This window comes from Sinocyclocheilus grahami, unplaced genomic scaffold (assembly GCF_001515645.1).
Source record: "Sinocyclocheilus grahami isolate Dianchi unplaced genomic scaffold, SAMN03320097.WGS_v1.1 scaffold716.1, whole genome shotgun sequence".
In the NCBI taxonomy this organism is placed as follows: Eukaryota; Metazoa; Chordata; class Actinopteri; order Cypriniformes; family Cyprinidae; genus Sinocyclocheilus; species Sinocyclocheilus grahami.
This window is the reverse complement of record NW_015505895.1, coordinates 1-11089: the sequence shown is the minus strand read 5'-3', so window position 1 is coordinate 11089 and position 11089 is coordinate 1. Positions and strand designations below refer to the sequence as shown.

The window sequence follows — 11089 nt, the reverse complement described above, 5'->3', positions numbered from 1 at the left end:
AGTGTTTTTGCTAGTTTCAGCCCGACGCAGTTCTCATTTTCCCGTCCTGCACCGCATTGTTTAAATAGCAAATGTATTTGCGCCCATGGGCGTGCTGGTCTAAAAAAGAGGTGTGTTCAGGCGCATTGGAACTGAAAATAAATTGCGCCATAGACCAACTCAAACCTGGTCTAAAACCTGGTTTTCTTTGTTATTTAAAGAGCGCGTTAGTAATATGTGCCTAAAGGTGGGTGCACAACGCGCATACACTTTGCTTATTACACACACAGGGGCGTGCAGCAGCACACAAACATTTTGAAAAATGAAAAATTACATTCCGCCCTGTAAATAGCGACCCCGCCATGGCGCGAGTGCAACTGGTTTTTAAAGGGGATGGGAGATGAGACTCTGATTGGTTTATTGCACGTTACGCCCAAAAAACACCCATTACTCATTAAGAGAATATGGACAACCCATTTAGACCATGCGCCTGGGCGTACCAACCATTTTCCCGTCGTTAAACTAGCCAAAGATGTGGATTCGGACACGCCCTGAGTGCACTTTAGACCATGCGCTTAGATCATTAAAATAGGGCCCTTAAGCTTTGCTATCTTGACAATGCAGCCTGTTCATTATCATAATAAAATACAGTCAGTCAAACATATGGAAAAAAACTGTAATAAAAAAAAAAAATGTGTAAAAAATATGTAGTAAAATCTGTTAAGCCATTAAGGTTAAGTGTTATCACTGTACCGCCGTGATGTAAAACATTTTGTTTTACGTGGATATTGGTACGCGAGTGAAGTACATAAATAATAATTTGCCATTCAAATACATCGCGAATACGGAAACATTTGATTTTGTGTGGAATGAGAGACCCAACGTTGGTTTCAGTTTCGTTTTAACCTAAATTAATTCATTTTGGCTTGTCATTTATATGGCTATAGCTTCTTATATTTTTAATTCTTTAATACTGTTAATTGAAAGGCTTTGTTGTGGAGTGAGGGGAACTAACACTAGCTATGTTTACAGTGTTTATTATAATGTTTGCAAACATTTCGCGTCGGCATTAGGTCTATTTCTGAATAAAATAATAAAATGTAAAAATAAATAATTAAATTACTTTTTAAACCATTAATTTAAACCAGTATTAATTGGTCAAAATTCTTACCCTCGGTTAACTGGTTAAACGGTTAAAATGAACATCCCTAGTTCATATAGGATACATTATATAATATATATCAATTATTAAGAATATTATATATTATGTTATATTAAAGAATATGTTTTAAACTAATAAAACAGTTTGTAATTCCTAAAAACGTCAAAGTTGGCGTTGGCAGTTGACGTCAAAGACAGCACACAGTGGAAAAGGTCTGTTTTACACTTTTAACAGATTCTGAAAATAATCAGGCACTGGCAAACATCTAATATTCTATTTCACTTATGTCACACTGCAGAAATTAAATGTTTTGCTAATGTAATTTCATGTTGGGTTTAACCTGGAATATGACATAAATGTATCAACATTTGGCTTACAGGATTGATGGCATATGGAGTCAAGCTTCTTGTTTGTTGGTTTAATAATTTAGTTTTATATGGAAACTGATTGTTATATGTTTTTGTTTCATTCCAAGGAACATGGACACCTTTCAACCCTGTGACTGTTAGATCAATTATATGTGAGTATTGTTATATTCTATGATTCACAAAACCATAGACAATGCTGTCTTTTTCTCTTTTTCAATCCTCTGTTTGTTTGTGAGCTCTATGACAACCTGCAGTGTTTCCTATTAGCACACTTCTCTAAGAAAGGTTCACTTGTTTCAGCTCAAACTGGAAGAATGTAGCTGTCATCTGCCTTGGAAGTAGCTCAGAAAGTGGAAGGTTTTTGTCTTAAACAACTGAAATCGGCAGAGCTTTTTTAGTCAATAATAATTGACTGTGTGTAATGATTCCTAACTCTAGAATAAGGTGATCACTTTCAGCTCATTTCAAGTGGATACACATGGCCTCCATAACATTGTGATCTTTCTTGAATACATTTTCAGAATTTTTTGTCCATCTCAAATAGTTTTTGGGATTGTATCTGCACTCAATCTTTTCAAATCCAGGGCAAAATGTTATGAATGTACATTTTGTACAAAATGTTATGAATGTACACTCCCTTTGCCAGCTTCTCACTGACAACATAGTGATGCCGCTCGCATCATTCACAGTCGGGTTATTAGCAGAGAACACAGAGCAGGATTAGAATTTCGGCGTGGGATTGCAGCTATTAATAACAATTCTACTCATTCCCGCAGGTTCCTCACTTATAACGCGATGACAGATGAAGGGATGTATCATTTGCATGTGCTTTTGAGTCTTGAGAACTCACTCGCATGCTCTCATTTTCTGTGTGCCCACAGATCGCAATAAGGAGAGTGACCGCTTTTAATAGTAGAGTTTGCAAATGTGATATTAATTTAATACAGCAGTTCAGTAAACAAGTACTGCCTGATTTTGCTCTATTTCTTTAACGAAAAAGGGTCCAAATATAGTAACAGCTCAGCTGCTGCACATCTCTAAAAGCAAACACAGCGGTGTTTCATTCATTCAATGAAAGTGCGCTTTTGAACGAATCTAGTGAGTCAGTGATTCATGATTCCCCAATCATAAAGACAGTCACTTGCTTCATTGCTGAATGAATCAGCCATTCGAACGAATCAATTGAATGAATGATTCAGTGATAAAATCAGTGACTTGCCGCCACCAGCTGGCGGATTTAGTTTAATTTTTTGTGTATAATTTCAGTTATTTCAATAATTTAATATTTCTGTATTCAAAATTTTATATTTAAAACATTAATCTCCACATAAATGTATAAATTTAATTGCACTCATGCCACCTCTGAGCCTCATTAAACGTCTAAAAATGTACCTACAAGCCACTTTTGTGTTCTTCTGTGCCACCTCTGTAGTACAAATACATTTTTTATTAATACTAATTTCATATTATTGGTAACCTCTTTGTCTTATTCTACTTCTTATTATATTGTTTTCAATAGAAATTTTAAAAAGCTTATAAACATACATTTGTGAATTGGACATAGATGCCATTACAAAGGTAAAAAGAAAATACCCCTGTAAGTCACTTTAAGGAGTCAAATATCACCTCGTATTAGGAAGGCAAATTTTTGATCAGAATGTTTTTATTATTGATCAGAAGGTGCTCCTACATTTTTTTAATTAGGAGGACAATCGCTCCTAATTACAAGAAGAAAAAAATTGCTTTTAAACTGGGTGTGTGACGGGTTTGGCTGTGGAATGGGGTTTGGCTTTCATTGCTGAATGAATCAGCCATTCGAACGAATCAATTGAATGAATGATTCAGTGATAAAATCAGTGACTTGCCGCCACCAGCTGGCGGATTTAGTTTAATTTTTTGTGTATAATTTCAGTTATTTCAATAATTTAATATTTCTGTATTCAAAATTTTATATTTAAAACATTAATCTCCACATAAATGTATAAATTTAATTGCACTCATGCCACCTCTGAGCCTCATTAAACGTCTGAAAATGTACCTACAAGCCACTTTTGTGTTCTTCTGTGCCACCTCTGTAGTACAAATAAATTTTTTATTAATACTAATTTCATATTATTGGTAACCTCTTTGTCTTATTCTACTTCTTATTATATTGTTTTCAATAGAAATTTTAAAAAGCTTATAAACATACATTTGTGAATTGGACATAGATGCCATTACAAAGGTAAAAAGAAAATACCCCTGTAAGTCACTTTAAGGAGTCAAATATCACCTCGTATTAGGAAGGCAAATTTTTGATCAGAATGTTTTTATTATTGATCAGAAGGTGCTCCTACATTTTTTTAATTAGGAGGACAATCGCTCCTAATTACAAGAAGAAAAAAATTGCTTTTAAACTGGGTGTGTGACGGGTTTGGCTGTGGAATGGGGTTTGGCTTTTTTTTTTTTTTTTTGCTTTAAACCCTGTTTATGGCGCTATTTCAAAAATTGTCCAATATGTTCTGTCAAAGACAGAACAAAACGGTACTAATAATTGGGGGTGGAGATGGGGTAGCGTGAAAAAAAAAAAAACACTGCGTGTGTTGATGGGCAGCCTAGAGCCCTGAGCGGGACAGTTTTCTTAAGCCCGCTCCCGCTGTATTTCTGACCATTACCGCCCGCTCCCGCAACATGTGTGTCCCGTTCCCACAAACATTCTAATATTGTATATAATTTTTGCACATCATATATCAATATGCGGGGTATTGAAATCGCATTTGAATGAGCGCTAGCTGTTCACTTTCGATTTCCTGATCACGCGCACGCTGTGTAAAGGGAGCACATCTTACAGTGTGTGCATAATTATTAGGCACTTTGGTATTCTGATCATATGTTTTTCCAAGCACATTTTACCAATTCCAAACCACATCAATCTTAATAACTACTATTATTTTTGTATTTAATCATTTAGAAGTGATATATAATTGTCCATGAAGGTTGGAAATGAAAAACTCATTAAGGTGTGCAGAATTATTAGGCTGGTTATCTTTTATGAAATTAAATGAGCCAAAAAAGAGATTTAACTCAGACTGAGAAGTCAAAAATTATTAAATACCCATGAGAAATATAAAAAACTAATGCAATACAGAAATTTCAAAGTTAAGGCATGGTCAGCAAAATGCTCATTGGGTCAGCGTGGTCAGTACTTCGCTTGGGTAAAAAATCCTAAAAAATGGCCCCTACTAAATAAGAATAACATTCTGAAGTGTGAAATACATGAAGACTATTTGTATAGGCTTTATGGACAGATAAGTTGAAAGTGACTCTTTAAGGACCAGCACCACATCCTCTTGTTCCACTGTTAGAAGAATTTATCTTCCAGAATCTGGCAGTACGTTTTAGGAGCTCATTTTTGGCAGTCTCTGCAAGACAGACTTTTCAGGATAGGAGATGGACTAAAAATTAACTCCCAAAACTTACTGCAACATGGAGCTATAATTGGAAAAACAGCTTAGTGAAAAGTGTTTACAGTTTAAAAGCAAATAGAAAGTCCTATTTTTTTTCTTTTCTTTATATATTTTTTTTTTTGCAGATTTGCACGTTCATAAAATATTGACGTTTTGAGCAGCTGCATTCCCCTAGGTCAGGGGTAGGCAAGTTCGGTCCTAGAGAGCCACAGTCCTGCAGAGTTCAGCTCCAACCCTAATAAAAAACACACCTGAACAAGCTAATCAATGTATTCAGGATTACTAAGGCAATAGGCAGGTGAGTTTTGTTTTCAGGGTTGGAGCTGACCTCTGCAGGACTCCGGCTCTCTACGACCGAACTTGCCTTCCCCTGCTCTAGGTCAAAGATGAAAAAATGGGATTTACAATAAAAAGTACTTTACAAAATTAGTTTGACTTGAGTTTTATTAATGAGTAATGTCTCTTTTGAGTGAATGTGCAAATTTTTTATGTTAACAGGCTTTACCATGTTATTACAACCACTTTTTTATTAATTAAAAAATTTAGAAATTCTTTCAAATTTTAATCTTGTACAAGAACTACAGCAAAAACCAGTTTGATGCATATTTGATCATTATTTTAGAAATTGTATTTGAATATTACCAGTACTGACTTCAATGGATTTCATTAAATTCCTTTGAACACAACTGCTCAAAACGGTCTAAATTTATGAAGCCTACACATTCAAAACATTATTACTCTGAAATGTTTAATGTAAATGTTAAGTGTAAGTGAAATGTTAAGTACTGTAAGGTCTTTCATGACACTACATATTCTGGGTTGTGAATTTGATAGGTGCTTAATATAAAATAAATGGTGCTTTAAAAAGTCCTTGAATTTGGTGTTCATGAAAGACTGGGAATCCTGATCATAAAAGTGGTCTATGTGAGTCGTGCACTACATTCATAGTCTTCTGAAATCATTCGATTTGCTGCAACCCTTGACATTCGCCATGGCTCTCAAGAAGAGTTCATGGCTCTGTTTACACCAGGTGTAAGATGCGTTTTCCAAGATCCAATCACAAGTGGTCATGCAAGACGCTTTACCGTTTACACATGGTCTTTTGTGTCTGTTCGAACACATTCGACCGCATGAGCATCTACTCTACAAAAGCAATCTGGTCAAATGCATTTTGGGCTAACTCTTGAAGTGGTTGAAAGTGAACAAGCTCAAAACGTTTTAGATCCTATTTACTCCTGTATTTAATGTTTAATGTCCACTTGGAATCTTAAAACCAGGTGATTTGTGATTCATCTTTTCAATGAATCGGTTGATCTATTTGACAACTAGTCTAAATGATTTTTAAACTGCTCCATTATTTTCAGTCACTTGTACCCAGAAACACAGTTATTTTTATTACTGTTTCTACTGCAAACTAGTGCTGTCAAATGATTAATCAAATCCAAAATAAAAGTTTTTGTTTACATAATAAATATACACAGTACACACGCATATATTATGTATATATAAATACACAAACATACATGTGTATATATTGAAAAAATATTTACATGTTTATTTATATTCATATTTGGGGAAATCGTGGCCTAATGGTTAGAGAGTTGGACTCGTAACCCAAAGATTGCGGGTTCGAGTCTTGTACCGGCAGGGATTGTAGGTGGGGGGAGTGAATGTACAGCGCTCTCTCCCACCTTCAATACCACGACTGAGTTGCCCTTGAGCAAGGCACCGAACCCCCACTGCTCCCCGGGCGCCGCAGCATAAATGGCTGCCCACTGCTCCGGGTGTTTTCATGGTGTGTTCACTGCTGTCATGGTGTGTGTGTTCACTGCTGTGTGTGTGCACTTTGGATGGGTAAATGCAGAGCACTAATTCTGAGCACTGGCCACATGTCACTTTACTTTATATATTATTTATATTATTAAAATATTATATATAAATATAAATATTTTAGATATAAACAAAAAAAATTTCTTAAATATATACATGCATGTGTGTGTATTTATATATACATAATAAATATTCACAGTACACACACATATTATGTAAACACAAACTTTTTATGGATGCAATTAATTGCGATTAATCTTTTGACAGTAAGATTGTATTACTGTACTGCGTACAACGGAAATCACAATGCTCAAAAAGCATTTTCATTAACAACGTTTGGATTTTAAATCAAAATGGATAAATGTTGTGTTTGTGGTAAACAGCCACGGATGAGTTGCGGACTCCTGTGTGAAAGCACAATATGAGACCGTGTTGCTTCTGTACCGCTTACATACCGCACATGGACTACACATGCACTGCAAACGGAATAGGCTTGCCCCATTATAAAAACAAAAATGCACTGCATGATCAAACACTTAGGTGAGATAATTATATACTTTTGAAAAATGTAAAAAAAAAAAAAAAACCCCACTCCACCCCACAAGAGTCACCTAAGAGGGGAATTCTGCCCATTTTCAAAAATGAAATTCAGGCCCTGAATGAATGTCTGTAAAAATCCTACATGTCTACATGACAAAAAGAAGGCTTCAAAAAAGACCGGTATCGGTGATTGGTAACGGCAGATACTGCTTCCTGTGATCGACGATCGGTGATCGCCCCAAAAAATCCTGATCGGAGCACCCTTATTTGACAGCACTACTGCAAACTGAAATAACCTTTGTGCATAATTCAAAGTGTTTGGGGGTCAAATAAATTTACAGATTTGGTCACGTTTGTTCATGAATGGTTCTTGAATTCAGCTCACTGATGTAGTGATCCAGTTACAGTGGTTCAGTTTACTGGAGGTGAAGATTATCGGTGAATAAACCTACATTTTGGCCTGTTCCTAACATAAATATCGTTGGACTTCAGAAGACTTGGAATATATTGCTCTCTTGACTCAGACCACTTTTATTTATACTTTCATGGTGCTTTTGTCTTTTTTGAAGCTTAGTTTGTAATGAAGTGATGTTCACCTTATACTGATTATGTATATTTGAATTTGAACAGAGGTTAACTGACGTCTTCCGGCGGTATGACACCGATCAGGACGGTTGGATCCAGGTGTCATACGAGCAGTATCTCTCAATGGTCTTCAACGTGGTATAGCACAACAAAAGCACACCTGCACTCTCCTGTGCCAAACAACAAATGTCCCTCCCCATGCAGTCTGTAGCAGAGACTAGTCAACACTACCCTCTACAGGACAACACGGGGATGGGATCTTTATGACTCTTCATTCCATTTATCTGTTAGTAGTTATATCATATTTCTTTATTACCTTAACTATTCTTATTGAAAGAATTATGGAATATCACTCTCTCTGTGTTTAAGGAATGTTGACATTGTGAAAATCATATTACGTCTCAGTTGCATGCTTTCTGATAAACCTCCTTAATGTCAAAGCATGAACTAATGTTTCTTTTTGTGGCTGAATTCATGTTTACAACGAAATACTGTGAGAGCAGGTTGTGTTTCGCCATAAGATCCTTTTATTTGGATTGACTGTCAGCTCTTCCATATATTTGTAAAGAATTCTATTTTTAAGCTGCACAATGTAATTCAACCTTTTATTTTAGGAAGGACATATGCTTTTGTATGCCTTTTTCATGCATGATGCCTTACAACTGTTAAAATAACAAAAAAAGATAACTGTTTTATTAAAAACTGGAACCTGTTTGAAAATGAGTCTTTAATTTGTATTTGTATTTTAATAGTTTATTATTTTTATTTTTTTATATTAAGGACAGAGACACCTACCAATAGCTTGACAGCACACATAAGATAATGGAGTTTCATTACTGTCAAATGTCAACAACAAATCTATATTTTTAAAGGTTGGATTGCATGTTTATGATTTCTCTGTATGCACAATTCTACCCCCTAGTGGATGATTTTGAGCAATACATGATTGGGCATGTTAAATACATACATATTCTAGCAAAGCAATTAAAAATCTAAATATTATATATATATATATATTAGAATTTAAGTTTTATATTTGAAATTTAATATTTCAACAATAATGGTTTATGATGTGAGGAAAACATTTTGCTAATTTGTAAAACGTAAAGGATATCATTAGGATTTTTTTTTTTTTAACTTTAGAACCACTACTAAATATGTTGAACAAGATTCGATAATAGTCAATCAAGATGCTGGATAGACTGAGATTTTTAAGAGAAAATTAAATCAGAAGGATTACACGTATATATTTTAATAGAGCATTATAGTTTTTCTCATTCCACACAAATACAAACAGAAATCGCATGACTAATGAATGTTGCTGAATCATGTTTCTGTTTTGGTTATCACCTAGGTCCTAGAAAAAATAAAAGTTTCTATGACATTCTCCTGCCGAGATATGATCATTTAAAAAACTATAGCATTTTTTTTTTGCATTGTTTCATTGTAATCTATTTTTGCATTCTTTCATAAGGTAGATGTTTACCGGATATAAATACACTTACTGATCTGCTGTCTGAATTTTCTCAGATTGGAGAAAGAAGGAAATTAATATGCATATTCTGCAACTTCTGTCATTTTCTGATTACAGTTTAATGCACATCTGTATGAATAAAATATATAAAGAATTTTTAAATATATGTGGTATGAGTATTAGGACGTTGTATTTGGTTTGAGTATTAGGATGTGTCTCACAGTTGCAAAATGAGACGTACAAGCAGAGAAGTGTTTGCCCAGGCAGCCGTGAGCATCGGGATGGAGGTGAACACACCGCCCAGCCCTGAGCACTCGCGGCTGGATGATTGGTTTCTCGGTGGGAGTGCGGCTGACAACCGCGCTCTGCCCCAGTTCCTTTCTTCCTGGAGGTGCATGAAGAGGTCTCGATGTTGTCAACAAGACGTTGACATAGTTTGCTTTTTTGTTGCTCCCATCTCACAGGCTGGCCTATTCGGCAACACTGTTGAGGAGCAATTCTTGGCAGTACAGAAGCAGACTGAGGCCATCAAACACATCATGCCCTGACGTGACCCCCCTCCTGCCACCCATCCGTCAAGGGCCAGCAGCCTGCTCGTCGCCATGGGTGCCCTCCTGCGTCCTCCACAGGTGCTCCGTCCCATGCTGAGACTACATTGAAGCCGGCACGTCGAGCACCACGCAGAAAAGTTGCACTCCCCATGTACCAGTCCGCCGCTAAGTCCGAAGGCTTCTGAAATCAACAAGCTGGAAGAGCAACGAATACTGGCTGAAGTGGAGGAGGAAGCGTTGTGCATGAAGGCAGAAGAGGAGAAGTGGGCCGGCTTAATAGCCAGACTAAAGGCTAACAACAGACCCATTTCCCAACGCTTTTCATAGCAAATGCCCACTCGCTTGACAACAAGATGGACTTAATGCGACTCGGAGTAAGCAGTTATAAGGAAATGAGGAATTGTTGTGTACTTCTGTTAAAGGAGACATGGATATGTAACAATACCCCAGACTCAGTTTACCATATCGATGGGTTACTCCCCTTCCGAGCAGACAGAAATCATCTGTTGGGGAAAACTTGCGGAGGGGGACTCTGTGTTTACATAAAGGCTGGTGTATGAACTGCTCTCCGGTAAACAGCCACTGTTCTGAAGAAGTGGAATATTTGACATTGAAAGGCCAACCATACTACCTGTCTCTGGAGTTTACAGTTGTGTTTATTGTGGCTGTTTACATAGGGTGACCATATGTGCTATTTTCCAAGGTGCTGCAGAGTGTGGTCAAATCTTCCCAAAAAACTCACAGCAGCCTCCCCTCCATTGAGGACATTTATACCAGCAGGTGCAGAAGCAGAGCATTCTGTATTATGAAGGATCCCACCCACCCTTTCCCCTCAGGCAGGAGGCTAAGAAGCATTTAAGCCAGAACAACAAGGCTCAAATGCAGCTTCTTTCCAGAGGCAGTAAGACTCACGAATTCCCTGCCTTAGTGACTTATCTCTCTGCTGTGCTGTTTCTTCTTAATATTGCTCTGGTTTAATATGCTAATATGATGCACTGCTTTTTAAACTTGCGGTTTAATTATTTATTATTAATAAATAAATAAAAAATCGTTTTTCAGGTATTTTATTTTAAATTTAGTTTATTCATTATTTTTAACTTATTGTATGCATATTTGCAGTGTTGGGGAAAGTTACTTTTAAAAGTAATGCATTA

The 11089-nt window shown here is 36.3% G+C and overlaps 1 protein-coding gene across 1 annotated transcript in view; it reads left to right on the top strand.

The window, feature by feature from the left end:
- Positions 1-8630, top strand: part of pdcd6 (programmed cell death 6) — a 28074-nt gene extending 19444 nt beyond the window's left edge. The window contains exon 5 of the mRNA XM_016244383.1: positions 7956-8630. Coding sequence (XP_016099869.1) covers positions 7956-7966 — 11 coding nt within the window. The 3' untranslated portion in view covers positions 7967-8630. The remainder of the gene's footprint in view (positions 1-7955) is intronic.
- Positions 8631-11089: the final 2459 nt, after the last annotated feature.